This window comes from Dendrobium catenatum, unplaced genomic scaffold (assembly GCF_001605985.2).
Source record: "Dendrobium catenatum unplaced genomic scaffold, ASM160598v2 fragScaff_scaffold_621, whole genome shotgun sequence".
NCBI classification, from domain to species: domain Eukaryota; kingdom Viridiplantae; phylum Streptophyta; class Magnoliopsida; order Asparagales; family Orchidaceae; genus Dendrobium; species Dendrobium catenatum.
In genome coordinates this window covers 28,772,367-28,791,709 of record NW_021319083.1, presented here as the reverse complement: position 1 = coordinate 28,791,709, position 19,343 = coordinate 28,772,367, and the positions used below count along the sequence as shown (strand labels likewise).

At 36.0% G+C, this 19,343-nt stretch overlaps 2 protein-coding genes across 5 annotated transcripts; one reads left to right on the top strand and one right to left on the bottom strand.

Annotated features, from left to right (window-relative positions):
• Nucleotides 1-25: 25 nt before the first annotated feature.
• On the top strand, nt 26-7,499 carry LOC110104934. Its single transcript, XM_028695033.1, is given in 7 exon segments — nt 26-131; nt 4,271-4,398; nt 5,131-5,217; nt 5,485-5,510; nt 5,800-5,993; nt 7,237-7,255; nt 7,258-7,499. Coding segments are annotated over 7 exon segments (717 nt in total). The 5' UTR covers nt 26-110.
• On the bottom strand, nt 7,330-17,639 carry LOC110105007 (yrdC domain-containing protein, mitochondrial). Of its 4 annotated transcripts, none has more exons than XR_002304102.2 (7): nt 17,405-17,639; nt 12,164-12,241; nt 11,597-11,830; nt 8,583-8,758; nt 8,195-8,486; nt 7,898-8,102; nt 7,330-7,467 (listed from the first exon to the last, which is right to left on the bottom strand). XR_002304102.2 is itself a non-coding variant. In XM_020834353.2 (6 exons), the coding sequence occupies exons 2-6, from the start codon at nt 12,232-12,234 to the stop codon at nt 8,045-8,047; spliced, it is 831 nt and encodes a 276-aa protein (XP_020690012.1). In that variant the 5' UTR covers nt 12,235-12,241; nt 17,405-17,639; the 3' UTR covers nt 7,765-8,044. The 4 variants fall into 4 exon arrangements, 2 of the variants coding, with proteins under 2 accessions (XP_020690012.1, XP_020690027.1); XR_002304103.2 differs by lacking the exon at nt 7,330-7,467 and adding an exon at nt 7,485-7,624; XM_020834353.2 differs by lacking the exon at nt 7,330-7,467 and having other exon boundaries at nt 7,765-8,102.
• Nucleotides 17,640-19,343: the final 1,704 nt, after the last annotated feature.

Sequence of the window (19,343 nt, the reverse complement as noted above, 5' to 3'; positions counted from 1 at the left end):
TGGCGCTTTATATCCGCAGAGAGTTTATAGATAAGAAACTCGGCGCTCGGAGACGGAGGGAGAGAGAGTGTGTGTGGAGGTAACCTTGAGGATGTATCATCTGAACTCTCATGGAGTTCAAATTTTCCCAGGTGGGTATTTTCCTTTTTTTCATAGAAGATCAAAACGGTATCTTTCTCATATATTGCGTAGAAAACAAGTTGGTGCAGTTTGATTTCCAATGCAGTTCTTGGTTATGTTTCTTTATTTTTCATCTAGGGTTTTGTTTAGGCTTCAAGCGCATTATTGCTTGGCAAGAAGAATGATTATGTTCATAAGCTGGAAACAAGTGAAGAAATTATGCTTTCTCAAAATATTACTACTGCATTTTGAGTAACGGATTATGGTAAATAGTGTGATTTCAGAATGCCGGGCTTTATTGCTTTCATTCATAGCGTTTTTCACAATTTGTTCTTTGTTAAATTTGGCTGAATTCATGAAATGGTGGTAAAATTACTAGCTTCTTAGTGGAAAAGTTCTTCGGTGACAGTGAGCTTCGAAAGAAGATGACCACTATCTGCCTTGGATCTAGGGCTTATCATGCATAAAGGAAGGTACTTTCAAAATTTAGATTGATAGGTAATCGAGGTTTCTTATAGATATAAGTATCTATGATTAATTACGTGTTAGGCCTGATGTTGAGAATGCTCTCAATTAAGAATATCAGTTGTGCTCTGGATAGTTAGATGTTGCAAAACAGCTGAAGGGGTTTCCTATAGTGAGAGTTGGGTTTATATGATCCTACCAAAGACTAAAGTTGAAATCTTCTCTTGAAAATGTAATTACAACTCAGACAAAATAAAGGAAATAGATCTTGAATAATTACATAAGAGTTTTAGTGATTTGAAATGGTGAATAGGGTTGATGTTATTACAATTTAAGCACCAGACGTTCCAATCCAAAAAAATTATAGCAAAAATGAATTTCAAATGAAAATATTTTAGTGCAGTTGGTTTTAACACAAATCAAAGTGACAAAAATGTAGACAAACATTTCAAATATGAAACCATAGGTCCATAGTAGAAGAAAAGGTGAAAAATGCTGAAACTAAAATACCGGTATTACAAGAAGATAGTTGTGACAAGAAATTCCTCATTATGACAACATCCTTCGCAACATTGGAAGCCTTTCTCTATAGAATGCACCACCTCCACCGAAGAAGTCCTTCACACTAACAAAAAACACACAATTACAGTACTCCAGTTGAAGAAACTCAATATTTTATTCATGAACTAGTGAATTTTTCAATACAAATGACCAACTATTTTTGGGCATAAAAAGTCAGAGACCAAAAGACATCAAAATAAAACAGAGGGGTGGCCATCCCATAAAGGACAAAAGAGGAATCCAAAGGTCATGAAGATAAAAAGTAAAGAAAAAAGTTAAAACGTAAAAAGATGGTGAAGAAAACAATGAAGAGAAAAAAATAACTGGAGAAGATAAGGAGTCACGAGAAGTTTCAAAGAGCGAGAGATAAAGATATAGCGTTCAAGACATGAACAGCAATCAAATTTTGCTCGTGACCCAATAACCCAAGACCCATTAAGACAAGATCGAATAGGCCCAAGAGTCAAAGTGATTCAAATGAAAAACCGACGGTTCTATGAATCACAAGCATTGGGTCAACTTATTGAACCAACCAAGATTGTCTGAAGTCTACTGGTATTGCAAATGTCATGGGGGGATCTGATGTGAAACGATAGGAGTTACCTAAGAAATTAAAAAGAGCAATTTAACAGAGTATTCCCAAAATAAAGTTATTACTTATAACATGGAATGATCCTCGGATTTCTTAATCTTTAACTTGCTTAGGCAAAGAAGAGTGAAGTCAATTAACCAAACAATTCAAGAAAACGTAAAGAGTAATTGTAAAGCTACGACGGTAAACAAAAATCCATGATTAAATAATGAGAGCTTTCACCTTTGGAGCCCATACGCTCAAATAGTCTAGGCTTTAGCAAAAAAAGAGTCTCCACATTAGAATCGAGGTCACTCCGAGGAAGAAGGAATCTAGGATAGTCGTTCTTGTAAATTTGGCCAGAGCGGTGGAGGAAGATGACCGTCCAATGATGATCTAACGTCCCTTTGACCTTTGCTCGTCGATCACGTCAACTAAGGTGTATTGGATACGGTCGATGTATTCTTCAACGGTGTCGTCGAAATCAAAGCCCACGTCAAAGAATGGCGATTGGAGGATGTCGACTTGATCTCGATCGTCATGCACAAATCCAAAGTTCCATTCGGGTTCCGCCATACATGGTGCATTGAGAGGAGGGAGGGGAGGAGGGGCGGCTAGGAGAGGTGGAGTGGAGGCTAGGGTTTTGGTAGAAGTTAGGTTAGGATGGGGGTGATGTGGTTTAATCAAAATTCTGAAATTAAGATCAGATTTTGAATAAATTGGGAGGGAAAACTTTTGAAATTTGAATCCAAATTGAATGCAATTAAGGCATTAATGGAGGCTTAATGGGGTGGAGCCAAAAAGGGGCCGGCGGTATGGAGAGAGATGGGTGAGAGGTTGCAAAATTGAAATTAATTTTAGTTTTAATGAGATTGGGGGGAAAAATATTTGAAATCAAATTTTGGATTTCAAATAAGGGGAGGGAGTAATTGAGCAATTAATGGGGAGCCCAATGTAGGGGCCGGCAGCATCATGAAGAAGGGAGGGAATTTGGGAGAAGGTGGGGAGGTTTTCAAATAAGCAATGAATATTACGAAAGAGTAAAATAAATCCACTTTGATTTATTTTGAAATTGGATTCATGAGCAAAACTTTCCTAATTTGGATTTTCCCTAAATGGAAAGAATTTGAAATTCGAAATTTGAATTTCAAAAATTGAATGTTAGGGAGAGGAGGGCCGGCGGGTGGATGACTGGAAGGATGGCTGGCCGGCGGGTGGGAAGGTGGCCGGCGGCTTGTGAGCCCAAGTAGGCCGTCGGCAATGACCAGGGGGGGGGGCTCGGGTTCTCCAAGGAAGATGGGGTGGGGATTTCTTGAGGGAGAAGAAGAACGAACGAAGTATATGCGGAAAGTGAAACCACTAACCACAACACCACATTCACTAGAGCTCACAAAGAGATCTACAAAACTACCTCCTCAAGAACTCACAAAGAGATCTTGGAAAATTTCATGAACTCACAAAGAAATCAACAAGAGAAAGAAATTTTCATTCATCAATAATCATTCTCATACATAAGAAAATGACCATATATATATGTCTCAAAATGACAAATAAAATAAAAGACTAGAATGCCCCTTGGGCTACAATAACGACCAACTACTCATAAGGGCAAAAACGAATAAACTGAAATAAAATGATTAATACAGAAAATGCATCAAAAGTAAAGACTCTTCATCATGGCCATCGATCTCCTGTGTCGCCTCTGATAAACGCGTCGAAACCTCTTGTCAATGTCCCCATCAGGATCTCCATTGATTTGGGACTGCATTGGTTCATGTATAAAAATGTATTTGGTGGATCTCCATGTTTATTCAAGTGTCCGTAGCAGGCTAAGCCATAGTTTGATGAGGGACCTCGACACCTCTGAAATTTTTTTTCAAAGTTAGCAATGACTAATAACTAAAATTACCCACAAAAAGAATATTATATTGATGAGTCATTAATGCAACTTGCAAAAAGAAGGGTAGTTATTATCAAGATACATGAAAGGATTAACTTTAGTTCCACATTTGATGGTGTTAATAATTATTAGTATTGAAATAACAAATGGTCGGCCCTCACCCATGGCTTAATATTTCAGTTTGAATATATATTTGATTACTGATGTATCAGACAAAACTTTAATCCTCATTGATCCACATTCTTTAATCGTAGACACTTTGATAGTTGTTATTAGGTTGCTGATGGTTTATCACTGGTTGCTTAAAATATCTTCGATGTTTTTGTCACATATGAAGATCAAAACCATAATTTTTTATTAAGTGTAAATTAATGGATTTATCAAACTTTCAATGTCGATTTAATTGGTTGTTGCACATTGAAGATTTGATATTAACTTTCAATATTTTGGCAGGAATTTAAATCTATGGATTTAGCATATCCTCACAATTAATTCAATCGTTCATCTGCAAAAGAAACTGAATTGCATTTTCCTCTAATCTATCATTTTCCTTGAATATTCCCATATTATGATATATAGGCTATTTATTGGTACAATGTTTTTTGTATTTATTATGATTCACATTTATTATAACATTTGATCATGCTTTATAGGTACCAATGTATCCAAAACATACAACATATTTTTTTTGTGGAACAAATGTCTGTGGATCTCAATTAGCATGTCCATTGATTTGCTTTGAACTGACACAGATGATGAGAAGTAAGAACATCACTCTAAGGTACCTGCCCTTTAATATTGAACATCTTGCATGATTCAATGATCAAATATTTGAAAAATGAAACGTTTAAGGGATATTTCCTTGCCGCTCTATCTAATTGGAAAATCCCATGAAGTGATTCCATTTATTTGATATTATTTAGTGTTATCTCAGTGCGAGTTTATTTGTAGATAGATCAAGAAATGAATTGAAACTATCATTTGCATGCCTTAACTTGTCCTTGGACCACATACGTGGTCTAAATGTGCTTATCATTTAGAATATTGTTAGGAAAGTTTGAAAAATTGAATTTTGTTCTAAGTATCAAGTTTGGTCGCATGAATAGAAATGTGGGTTGGCCGCATGCAGCATATCCTTCCCAGCCAAGTGAAAAGGTTGAAGTGGGACAACCCCAAAGTGGGTAGTTTTTGTTTGGACGTTGTTTTACCAACAATGCCACATATAGGTGGAGTCAATCTATGATTTAGAAGAGCTTTTTTTTTTTTCATTAAAGAAAACTAGAGAGATTTATGAGAATGGAAAGATTCAAAAGTAGAGATTTTACAGGGAGGCTGGGTGTCTAGTTTTAATTCCTCTCGAGAGAAGGTGACCACATTTGTAATTTCTCCGCAATTAGTTGCATTTTTTATTATTGTTGGTTGTTGATGAAAGGGCTTCATTCCCGAACCATATAAAATTCTTCTCCTTTGTGTTTGATTGATTTTCTTCTGATTGTATTGATTTAATGTGAAGGCACAAGTTTATTTGTGGGAGCGGTTTAAGTGGCACAATTCATGGCATATTTGTATCAAACCCTTATTCTAGATCAGTTTCTTCATGGTTGCTATGAAGCCAATATCCACAATGAAGATTACGATGGAGAGCTTTGATGGGAAATCAAAGGACTTCAATACCTGGGGATTGAAGATGCAGTCTTTGTTGGTGAAAGAAGGATTAAGGGAGGAATTGAAGGGTTTATTGTCTTTGTATAACAAATGATACTTTTAAGAGAGGTAGCTTATGAAGACATCTCAACCAAGTTATGCCTTAAGCTAGAGTCATGTGCATGGCGAAGCCTATCACTAATTGCATGTTTTTCAAGCATAGGTTGTTTGCATTTCTCATGAAAGAAGGTATGCATATATATTTTTCCATCTCAATAAATTCAATAAGATTATCATGACTCTTAAGAATATTGTCGTCAATGTGGATAATTGTTGACCTCTGGACCACGAACCGAAGCCCAGCTCAAACCCTACTCAGATTCCAGAAATCCCACAAGAAATCCCGTAAATACCTGTAATTCGACACTGAACCGTCCCTTCCTACAAATCCCGCGAAGCTGGCTTCGATCGTTGCTGCTTTCGTCGATAAAATGAAGGAGAAACGAGGCTTTGTTTTTTCTTTTTCTCCTTCTCCTAGCTCCACTTCTTCCACGAAAGCTTCCTCATTCGCCATATGAGGTAGTGGTGAGGATTGGAGCTGTGGCATATCAGTTGAAATTACTACTAACAGCGACTATAAATCTGGTGTTCCATGTATCCCAGCTAAGGAGAACAATTGGAGATCATGCAGCAAGTCCTGAGTTTACAGTGACACTGACAGAAGATTTAGAGGTGATTCTAGAACCCTTTGAGTTGATGGGGGTTCGACAGAGAGAAGATAGAGCTAAGTGTTGATCAAATTGAAGAGCCTCCCGGACTACGACACCACATGGGAGCTTTATGAGAGAGTGAAGCATCAATTTTTCAGCTCACCGTGAGGACAAGATGTTTTTTTCGGAGGGTTTGTATTGTTAGATTGGTCCCCATTGGAGCGGTCCAACCGGCCCTTGGCAAGGGGCCAGTTCACACTTACAAGAGGCAAACCAATGTTGATCCGCCCTCTTGAAATTGCCTCCCATATTAGGTGTGGGGCCCATGGGAATAATTAGGAAGGAAGAGGAGGGGGTGGATAGGGTTAGAGAGGAGGTTTTGCTTTAAATAGGAAGAGATTAGGAGGATTAGGGTTATGCTTTGTTTTGTGGCTGCTTTAGGAGTTGTTGTGCTTGTGTCTTGAGCCCTAGATTTGTCTAGGGATTGGAAGAGAATGATCCTCCTCTCGAATTGAGGATCAACTGTATCTTGCTTTTAGTTCTTTCGTTGATTTGATTCCTGCAATAAATACTACTGTTTTGGTGAGTTTTCCCATCAGATTTTGTGAATCGTTTGTTGTTTTTCATTCTTGTTAAGGTTTACTTGAAATATTCAAGTATTTCCTAACACAATGGTCATGAAGGAGCTTAGCATTAGATGCAAGATGACGGTGTGCGAAGAGGAAAAATTGTCATGTGTGTCTCATCTTTCTCTAATGAACAAAAACATGGATCGACCGTGCAGGTTTTATTGGTCTCCATATGAGGACGAGCTATTACGGAACTCAAACATAAGCCCTCCACGAGTTTTTTTTTATTTTTATTTTATGTTTTTGGTGAATGAAAATAAGATAGAGGTTAGTGAAAGACATGCGAAACAAAAAAGGAGATCTTATACGGAGCTTGAGCGGTTGCTTGTAATTTTTTTGGGGTGAATGTGAGTGCATTTGGTAATTTCTCCGCATCTAGTGAGGTTCTTGGTTGCGCCTATGGATGTACAGGACTAGGAACCTTGTTAGATCTGTCTTCCATGTGATTGATTTCCTTCTTCCCTCTTCTTCTTGTATTGATCTAATTCTGAGATATGACTCAATTTGGTGAAGTGGTTTCCAATCCTAAAAGAACAACCTATCAGATCCGTCTTATCCTATCAAAGGATTTGGATTTTGATATGGTTGTCGTTTATTTAGCTGGTCAAATAACATTTTCAAGAAAAGCATGTGCAGATGTTTGCAGTTAGGAGGAGAATATGAAATCAGAAACTTACGTCCTATTGGAACCAGGGAACCTAGAATTCGTTTCGGAGGAGGAGCTGAAGATGAGGTTGAAGGCTTGGTTGGAGAGATGGCCTGGAGATGAGCTTCCTCCAGATCTTGCTGGCTTTGAAACAATTGAGGATGTCGCCGCTTACCTTGTCAGGTCTGTCTGTGAGCTTGAGATTGATGGTGAAGTTGGTTCTGTGCAGTGGTATCAAGTTCAGTTAGAATGAGCTTTGGCCATCAGATTGATATGCATGCTTCTCTATAAATCTTCATGTGCATTATCATAATGAGATTTTCCACTCAGAAATAATGCGCGGTATTCTCAATTTCAGCCGCTGCACTTGTTGATTGACTGTACTATACAAAAATAAAAATTATATTGGGCAAAACTGCTTTGCAGCACAAAATACTTTATATAAATCATGGGACTGATTGCGTCTTACATGGTTGGATCACATCTAAATCAAACATGATCCGTGAAAACGCTCATAGTTACCACAATCTACAATATCTGATTATTAAAAAAAATCGTTTTATCATAAAAATTTATAAAAGATAACAAAACAGAAATGCGCCAGTGATATATAAAATAAAAAAACATAAGAAAGTTCCTGATTCAACGAACCAGATGCTACCCTGAATGAGAAACATGACAACAGATCGAATAATTAGCTTGCATCCATTCTTATAACCAGCTTTCCAAGAGGAATATATCAGAATAGTCATCATTGAAGAATAGCAGGGCTAAATGATTCCTAGATGATATATTTTCTCAATTTCCTTCTTCCAAACTGAAGCTATGAAGCACTGCAACAGTTTTATCCCTGGCACTGCAAAACAAACAACAGCCCAATTGTTAAGTTCCACACTAAACGCTGGAAATAGCTCTGCATATATTTGGACATGATTATATCAGATTCACCTTCCTGGCCTCAAAATCTTATATGCACCTGGCTTTGTAAGATCCACCACCGTAGAACCAGCACGACCATCCTGAAGCAAGCCACCATCAAAAACATATTCGCAGTGATGCCATAGATGCTCAAAATCTTTTGGGCTGATGCTACTGGCTTGTCCGGTGAGATTGGCACTTGTAAGAGCTAATGCGCCTCCAGAACCACGAGCAATCGCACGAATGAAATTATTGTCTGGTACTCGAACACCAATGCTATCTAAACCTGGGTTTAGTGACTTCTCTAGAATGCTGGAATCATCTGAAAAAGCATTGAAGTTTCTGGCTATAATTCTGAGAATGTTCAATTGAACACAATAGATTACTGAACGATATAAAACTTTTGTGCAATATCAACCTCTCCTCAGAACAATAGTAACAGGTCCAGGTAGAAGACCATCAAGCAAACCGCAAGGTAAACCATCGACAATAGCAAACCGAGGTATATCTGAAACATCAGCAACACATATTGCAAGAGGGCTTGTCAATTTACGCCCTTTGACTTCATATATCTGGTTAATTGCTGCTGCAGAACTGCCAAAAAAACACATTACAGATTTGAGAAACTATGCATGGCTACCAACTTAATCATGGCTAAAAGCAATTTAAAATCTAATCGTTTCACCCTTTGTACATCAACGAAATCTTTGTAGCAAATTCCTCAGCGGAAAAACAGTTGGCATTATTAATAACAAGAGTAATCAGTAAGTTTGTTTAATAAATGCTTAGCTTATATGAGTTACTCCCACCACAGCTGTTATGTATAACTGGTGGAAAAAGCAAGAGTTCAAATAATAAAATCTGAACCATAGTAATAATTGTTAAGTTGTGGAGCCTAAATTTCATCTTACCCGCTAAAAGATATTTAATATTGATATCTATTTCATTAAGAGTGTTTTGAAGATTTTACTCTATTTCAGCTATCCTAAGTTTTTCCATTATAAGAAGGGAGACGCCATCTTACATTTGTATCTAAAAAATGACTGTCAAAATTTTCTAAGATCAATAGTGAAATTTACAGAGGTGATAACAAGATGTAGTCATAAATTGGGTGAACTTATGTAAAATACTTGCCCATCTTCTTTATTAATGGAAAAGGAATTTGAATATTATAATATTATTTTAGTACAAACTACTTCTAGCAGACAACCAGACACATGCAGCTCAACTCATATTGATTGTATTAAATCTTTGCGATTATAAGCATTAATATAGATACAAATTCAAATGATGTAAGTACAAATATAAAGGGAAATGAATAAGTTCTATAAGAGGTACCTTATAAGAGGTACCTTAATCAACCAACAATTGTTATATAGCGATATAAGACACCTGATGTTGGTGCTACCAAGACCAGTTGGTTCGGCCAACCAGTTCAGTAATCAACCTAATTTGGGCTTTTATTTTATGTTTTATTCTATCGTTAGTTATCCTAGTCATCAATAGGATTAGTTCTTATCCTATCCTAGTTATCAAGGGGCTCAATTCTTATAAATAGAGCTTCCTCTTGGTTGAAATTAAATTCAGGGTTTGTGGTTTTCTCTGTTTTTGTATTTTTTTCATATCCTAAATTGTATCCAGGTGGCGGCCACCTTTCCCCTCTCCAGCAGCAACCGCCGCCGGCTGTTCATCCCTCAACCCCCCAAAAGACAAGCAGATTTTCTCCTGCCCGTCGTCCACCAGGTCTTCACTCCCATCAGTTCAGCTGATCATAGCCAAAGACTGCCCAACCTCTCCTCCTTTCAGTTCAGATTCTTGCATTTCTTTTCACTTTCCCTTAATCAAGATGTCTGCAAATTGATGCTGTCCACCCAATCTATAACCCAAAAAAGCTTCCCGCCTCTTTCCAGTTTGAAGATTTGCTGTCCATACTTGTTCCAAGATCAACCAGCTGCTGTACGTGACCTCTACCCGAATTAACTGCCTCCCACCTTCATTTCAGCAGCCAAACGAAGTTGTTCAACTGTTGTTCGGTCCCTTCCCAAGCCTCCCTCCAACAACCACCAAAAGGCTGTCCAACTACTATCCGGTGCACTAAGGCTAGTGGAGAAGATCCGACCTGCTATCCTTTTCCCATCTTCCCTTTACTTTAAAAGTTTTGGTGCCATTTGGTATCACATTCCAGCAAGAAACTCCAATAATGCCACCAAGAAGAGGCGAGCCAAGACCATTTCAAGAACCTTCCATGGAAGATTTACACCGAGAGATTCGTTAACTTCAAGGCGACTTGTGGTGATGGAATTATGTCATACAACTAAACATCTAAATGAGGAAGAACGTCAAGCAGAAGATGAGAATCCTTTTCATCAAGAAACTTCAAATGAAGAGGAAGAACCACCTCTCCGCAATTACCGGCAAGAACCTAGAAAACCACATCAAGATTTTGGAATCAAGATTGAGATCTAGAATTCTGAAGGAAGATTGGACCTGGATAAATTTCTTAATTTGCTCCACACCGTGGAAAGAATTCTTCAATACAAGGAGGTACCACTTGATCATATCGTAAAACTGTTAGCAATCAAATAAAAAGGCTACACAACCTTGTGGTAGGAGAACATAAAGCGATCCAGACAATGGGAAGGAAAACCAAGATCAATTCTTGGATTGAAGAAAGAAATGCAAAGGAAATTCTTGCCATCCTACTAACAGCAAGACATATTCCTTCTCCTACACCATCTTCAACTACAAGAACTATTGCTGGAGAGTTATACGGCTGAATTCGAACAACTAATGTTGAAGTGCAACTAGGTGGAACTTGAAGAAAATACTATAGCTCAATTTCTTGGAGGGTTAAAATCTTCTATAGCCAATGTGGTTTAACTACAACCATATTAGACAATAAATTATGTCATCAACCTTGCCCTCAAGCTAGGAAAGCAACAAAGAACAAGAAAAACTCATTTTAGCGGGCAACTTGGTCTAGAACCACCTCTGGCACCTGCTCTTGTGGATGGACAAATAGCAGAAAATGCAGGAATAAATGCTATCCGAACTTCAACCCCTCCAATCACAACGACCGCCTCCCTTCTGGCACGCAAGTGTTTTAAATGTCATGTTTTGGACATTATGCAACCAATTGCCCATGGAATCATCATTTTTTCAATGTTACAGTGATTTTCTTTAAAAGCAGCAGCATAAACTAACTGAATATAAGCTGGCAAACTTTTATCGCAATTACCACACCAAGGCACATCTAATCAGAAGATGCATGGATTTAAAAAAAAAAAAAAAGATATTTTAAGGAGAAGAACATATTAATAGGCATGCCAAAGTGAGAGGTTACCTTGGTTGAATGCATGGCAAGTCCTAAATATATTAGGTTTACAAAGCACAACATAACTTAAACGAAAAACACTTTTTCAAACCACATACCATGCATCACAAGCAAATCCATAAAGTGTGTCAGTGGGCACTGCTATAACCTTTCCATCTTTGATTGCTTTAACTGATTTCTCGATGTACCTGTCTGATGCCACGAGCAGCGTACTGCCTTTGCTTCTTGTCTCCTTGCAAGTTTTCTCAAGGTCTTGTGACATTCTCCAACCAAAAGGACCGTTAGGTCTCTTCTTCTGACATAAAGAGACCACACTAGAAAGCTGGGATGGCCTGTAAGTCAGGCATACAAGCACACAAAACATTTTTTTGGTCATGCCATAATAATCTAAAGAACACATTTCGTCAAATTAAAAGCTAAAATTCACAGATAATTCTAAATCAAAGAAACCAACACGTCAACCCAATGTAAGTTTGATATTTTAAAAAAATGGAGCAACCAAAGATTGCAACTTAAATTTATCAACCTAGAAAACAATCATAACATGAGAGAAAAGGCAAGTACATTAACAAAATTAAAATTTTAAAAATGCAATTTTCACAACTCAATCCCTCAGGAGAAAACAGATGAATGGGGATAGCTTCAACAGAAAACAAGAGGAATACCTCCAGCAATACTTTCTGATGGTGAATGAAAGAACAGACATCTTTGAGATTGCCGTACAATTAACCATCATCTCTCACCTTAGATTTTATTAAAATTACAACATGAGTTTATAGAAATGCAAACAACGAGGCATAATACTAACATATAAAACCTGGAAATTATCTAGTCAGAAAGTAAATTTCAGCAAAGGAAAATCTACCCCTTCTAAGCAAGGCTTTTTTTGCAGTCACAATGTGTTTCCACCAAGCAAACTAAATTGTTTAACTTGCTTTTTTGTTTTCATTCACCCATCTTTTACCCTCAATTGTTTCCCTTACCAGGCAACCACTCAGTAAGTATGGTTGGAATACAACAACCAATAACTAATTTCATCTGATCACACGAATACATAATAAAAGTGCTGGCATTAGAAATCTATACCCTAACAATCAACCAGATTGTACGAGCATAAAAGTATGCAATATGTCAGTTCTTGGCAGTCATCATTAATTTAAGATGGTAGCGCAAAGCTTTTTCAAATCAGCATTAGGAACATACCACAAAGCTAATATATGAAAAGGTCCAGCAAATAATTCACAAATCAAAAGATCGGTAACTGAAAAAGACCATTGGTGAGCTGATTTCAACAAAAGACAACTAACACGATTAATTTTCCATTAAGAAAGCATATGCAGCATAGGGGAATGGCAGCGCAAGGAATTAGAATGACAGCATAAACATGATAAAGATGGGCTAGGTGAGTTAAGTTAAAGAAATTTGGCTAATTTTTAATGGCGCACCAACTAACGTTACATACTAAATGCTTAATCTTTGTTCTGTTATTCTAAGTCATTTAACTTCCAAATATTTTCTCTATTGATTTAACATTTTACATATTTTAATAGAAGTCTTACCTATTGAAACAAAATATTTGTAAAAATCATACACAAAGGTAACCTCCCACTTGAATATCCTATGTAAACATCTCCATTAAGGTCGGCATCAAGTTGAATTACAGCGGGTTTGGCTCAACTCAAAATAAAAAATTTAGATTCTAACTCTACTTGAAATCAAAATCATTTCAACTCAAGCCAAGTTGACTCAGAGTGATTTGATTTCGAGTCAAGTCATATTCAATACTTAATCAATTATATACATCATTATAAATACTACAATTTGTATATAAATATCTCAAGTTACATACATTATATATTTTGAGTAAATACTTATTTCAAATCAGATTTCGAATCAACTCAAATTATCACTGATTAGAACAAACCCAGAATTGACTAGAAATCAATTTTGAATTTAGTTGAATCAATTTCAAGTCGAGTCAAATTTCAAATGATTTTCAAGCAAGTTTCAAGTTCGTAGCTGTCTTAATCTCCATAAACATACTAAAACATATAAACTTAACACTGATCCTTGATATAACTAAATTGTAATTGAAAACTCTTTGTTCACTACAAAATAAATTATAATAATCAATACTCCATCATATATATCCTTAATAGCATGAGCAAACCCTTAACACCTTTTTTTTCATTAAAATGTATGAAATCATTTCACGTGATACACAATCATATGTTTCCTTAAGATTACAAAAAAAATAATATGAATACAATTTTTCTGCTCGTTAAACTTCTCCATTAGTTTTCTAAAAAAGGTTGTCTCCATAGTAGATCTTCCTAGAATAAAACCAAATTGGTTCTCTGATACTAATATATTTTTTTAACCCATATTCCATCATTCTCCCTCATAATTTTATTGTATGTCCACCAATTCTCCCATCTTCTTGATCAAAGTCCTTAAATTTCACGTAATGAATCTAATCTTACTTCAAATCTTTACCTATTTTTCATAAAATTGTATTGTCTCACTAGCAAAAGAAATTCCAACCAACATTTGCTCATAATTGGGTTAAATTGTGGCCTCACCCTAAATAAAATAAAATAAAATAATGTGTGGCCTCACCCTACAAATAATGTCCTAACAAATCCTTGCTCAGTTCTGGCTACACTCAAGTTACATCATGGTATTTCACTTATAGGTGAATATTTGTTCTCTACAACAACAACAACAACATCATCAAGCCTATATCCCCTCGGCTACATGAATCTTTTTTCTCCATTGTGTCATATTAAAAGTCAAATTCTCATTAAATATAATAAACAAAGTTCATTTCTGATACTTTCTAACCAAGTCTTTTTAGATTTACCTCTACCTTTTTTGTTAGACCGGACCCTAAACCGGTACTATGACCGGCTTGAATCTATAGGAGGCAGAACAGGGGTTCCACCCCAGCCTAGCCGCCCTCTTGAGGATGGGATCCACAAGCTCAATTAAGGGGGGATTTAGGAGGGAAATTTCAAATAGAGGGTTTGTTTGGTAATTAGGGGGAATTAATGTTTATTTAAGAGGGAATTACTTCTAGGACTTTTCGCATCTCTTATTTTGGCTGAAATTTGAGTTTTTGTTTAAGGTGTTTGGGCTCTAGCTGCCGGTAAGAGATTTGGGAGAGCTTGATCCTCCTCTCTAATTGAGGATCCTATTGTATCTTTTTTTTCTTCGCATCATCTTTCAATAAAAAGTGTTGCAGGTATTCTTCTTCTCAATTCTCTTATTCTTTTTTTTTTTTAAAAGAGCCATAGTTTCCTATCACTTTCTTAACATAAGCAAGATCTAAAACATCTACTCTCCTAACCGGGTCATTAGAAGGTTGACACTTTATGTTACCAAATCATCTAAGCCGACTCTCTCCAATCTTATATGTCACTAAAGCTACTCCAACCTTTCCACGTATATACTCATTGCGCATTCTATCTCTATGTGTGAAGCAACTCATCCACCTAAGCATTCTCATATCTGCAACACTTAACTTAATATTATGCTTCTCTTTTAATGGCCAACATTCTGCACCATAAAGCAATGCAATTCTCACCACCATTTTATAGAATTTTCCCTTAAGTTTGAGGGGAACTTTTCTATCACACAACAAGCTCGATGCATTCCTCCACTTCAACCATCCAACTTAAATTCCACTAATAATATCCCCATCTTTTTTAACAATAGACCCGAGATATCTAAATTGTGCCCTCTTTTTAATGATGTGATCACCCAAAGTCACAAACCCACTATTAGATCTATTAATAGTTTAATACTAAAATTACACTCTATGTATTCAATTTTATATCTACTCAAAAGGTTGAACTCCTTAATTCAAGTTTTACTTCTACTCCTCAAGTTTTATCAACAAGAAGAATATTATCAACAAAAAGCATACACCAGGATACATCCTCTTGCAAATGTCTAGTAAAAACATCCATGACTAAAGAAAAAAGATATGAGCTTAAAATTTACCCTTGATCTAATCCAATTGAAATACTAAAAAATTTGGTCAAACAACCTTGTGTTTGAACACGTAACAACTCCTACATGCATATCCTTAATGAATTGAATATAACCATTATTAACTCCTTTGTTTACAAGAACACTTCATAGCACTTCTCTTAGAACTTTATCTTATGCTTCCTCTAAATCAATAAATATCAAATGTAGATCCTTCTTGCTCTCTCTATACTTCTCCATCAAACCTGCAAACAAATATATAGCTTCCATAGTAGACCAACCCAGCATGAATCCAAAAAAAAATTAGAAATATTAGTATAACATCGTAACCTTTACTCAATTACTCTCTCTCCCATATTTTTAATGTATGACACATTAACTTAATTCCTCTATAATTAGCACAATCTTGTGCATCACCTTAATTCTCAAAAAATAGGAACTAACACACTCCTCCACTCATCTGGCATCTTTTAGTCTTCAAAATAATATTAAAAAGTTTAGTTAGCCAAAAAAAATCCTTGATCTCCTAAGCATTTTCACACATCTATTGGAAAATTTACATTGCTTAATATTAAAATATTTTTTTTCTATGAATGAAATAATTGTAGATAGAACTAAATATTATAACTTCTTGAAATTAATTTTAATAGCAAAGCACATATTTTTACAAGAAAGCATCATAGCTTCATAAGGGTTAGGACACCATTTCAGTTATTGATAGCTCCTTGAGGATTTAGAAGAACATCAATGTAAATTGCATTCAAATTGGTGAGAACACAGACTGGTTCACTTGGGTCCACTTTATTTTTTAAATAAACTCAGTTAGGTTTGCTAATTTAGCGTAAGTTTGAACATTTGGCAAGTGAAGAACCATGATCTAGAGATCACTGAATAAGTTTTCCACATGGTGCCATTGTGGAATATAAATGTTCACACACTTTGGCACCAATAAACTGGCTTGGATTGTATGAGCTCTACATTCAAAACTATGCAGTGTTATACAAGGTCCTGCAAGAAAAATGACAAAGCACACACTATCCAGGATCCCTTTTGCTGCATACCATGATTAAGCTCGTAAAGCTTATCTGGAAGCTATACTTGCTATAAAGAAAAAAAATCAAATTGCAGTTTTCTGCAAGTCTGGTCAATTATATCCCAATATAGGCTACACATGAAATGCCCATGCAGGGGTAATCATTTTCAAGCAATTGCACACACTTGCAATCCGCACTGATTACTGTAGAGTATTAGCAGTACAACAAATGAGACTGAAAATTTATACTACATGAAGGAACATGCCATTGGCGACAGAAGCTTCAAAAAATCCATAGGAAGACAACAAGACTTGAATGGCATCTTTGCTACCATAACTGACATGTTTTATTCTTTTCTTTTCTGACAGCTCTATACAAACATATGTACTACAGCCAAATGCAAGTAGGATGCATTATGTGTCTATAGGGCTAAATATTGGAAGTTGGATTCAACCCAATAAAAAAGGTTACTACTATTTACATGCATGATACATGTGTATTTCAGTAGCAAGAACCAACATTACACATAGCAGAATAAAACCTTAAAAACGCTCGGGAGCCAGGACGTTTTTTTTATTTTCTTCAAAAAAAGAACTATAAGCAAACCAAACCACATTAACTCTAACGCTTATAAGCTCGGGAAGAGCCTACATGCTACCCGGGGTGAAAGTAGGAAACAGTAAGGGGCTATTTAGATACAGGATTTAAGCAGGATTTAAGCAGGACCAAATGGGATGTAAGGTTCAGTTAAATCTCACGGAGAAATAAATCCCCCGTTTCCCTCTTTATGCCCTAAATTCCGGATTTACTAAATCCGGTAGTTCGGCGGATTTACGGGATTTGGCCGAAGAAGCGCGCGAAAGGGAGAAAGATGGCTACCTTCGCAACGAGCAAGCTCCTGTCTTCGTCGTTACTTCCGATCCAATAGGAAGAACGGAGAACTGTCGTGACTTCTGATCCGGCAGGAAGGAACACGAAGGAGGGGAAGAACTCTTCTAGCGACTCGTTCAAAACTCACGCGAAGCGAAGTTGAAGCATCGAATAGCAGGAGAAAGAGGATAAACAAACCCTAGCAAGCCTACGGCAATATGAAGGAAGAGCAGAGAAATTCTTGAAAAGAAGAGAAGCGTATCATATTATTAATTAATTTAGTTTAATTAAGAATATAATATAATTAATTAATAATTAGTTACTTAAATTAATTTATAATTAACTTATATTCTAATTAAATTATTTATAATTATTAGTTACTAATGATAATTAAAATTAGAAAAGTGATATTAGAAAAGAAATGGGCTAATAATGCTTATATTCAAGTCACCATGCATGCTCTTGTGTTCAAACAGAAGTTGGTTTGATAATGTATTTTCTTATTTCAATTGGATTACATCAAGAATTAGCTTTAAGTTCTTATGTGTTTGCTTTAGGCATAGATGTTCTTACTAGACATTTGCAAGAGGATGTAACATGGTGTATGCTTTTTGCTGATGATATTTTTTTCTTTTTGATAAGACTATAGAGATAGTTGTAGGTAAACTCGAATTATGGATATCAACTTTATAGTCTAAAGTTTTTCATTTGAGTAGTTCTAAAACCGAATACATGGAGAGTAAATTTAGTAGTTATAGATCTAATGAGGGGTTTGTGACTTTGAGCAATTAAGTCATTAATAAGTGTACTCATTTTAGATATGTTGGATATATTGTTCAAAGTGATGGTGAAATAGATGATGATATTATTAATAAAATTCAAGTTGGGTGGTTGAAGTGGAGGAATGCTTCGAGTCTGTTGTGCAATAGAAAAGTACCACTCAAATTTAAGGGAAAATTTTATAAGATGGTGGAAGACCTGCAATGCTTTATGGTGTGAAATGTTGGTCATTAAAAGAGAAATATAATACAAAGTTTTAAGTGTTGCTTAGATGAGGATGCTCATGTGGATGAGTGGATTTACTCTTAGAGATATGATACGAAACCTACATATATGTGAAAAGGTTAGAGTAACTCCAGTGACATATGCCTTGGATTGTTTGGTCATGTAAAACAGCGACCTTCCGATGACCCTTTTAGGAGAGTAGATGTATTACATAAAGGTAGAGGTAGACCTAAAAAGACTTGGTTAGAAAATAGTATAAATAAACTTTCTTTATTAGATCTAAAAGAGAATTTGACTTTTAACATGACACAATATAGAAAAATGATGCATGTAGCCAACCCCACATAGTGGGATAAAGGCTTGATATTTTTCTTGTTGTGGTAATGATAATTAAAATTAGAATTAATAATTAGTTGATAAATACTAAAAATAATTAATTTTTAATTTTTAATAAGTTAATCGCCTTAAATTCAATATTATGTTGCCCCTACCCAATAATTTCACATCATTTAAAAAATGTTAATAAATATTTTATCAAACCGTTTTTATAATTTATTAAATCTGAACTTTTACTAAATCCTATTAAGAGGTTGTTAGGTTAGCTGAAAAAAGAATGAGTATAAAGGAATGCTTTAGAATTATTTGAATGAATGTAAAGTAAATGCATATGAATGATTTTTTTAAGTAATGAATACAGAGAAAGTCCTAAATTGTGATGGCCGATGGTGGCGACCTATGAAAGGCTATGGCGACCTACGAAAGGCAGCGACGGCGGCGGTGGTGGTCGGCAAGCGATGGTGGTGGTCAAAAATGGCAACGGCGGCGATGGGTTCTTGGGCCGCTTCCAACCAACGAACCACTTTCTCTAGAGGGAAAAAAAAATTATAAAAAGATAGAGGATGGTTGGGAGTGGCACTAGGCCGCAAGCAAAGAAAGACTTCTG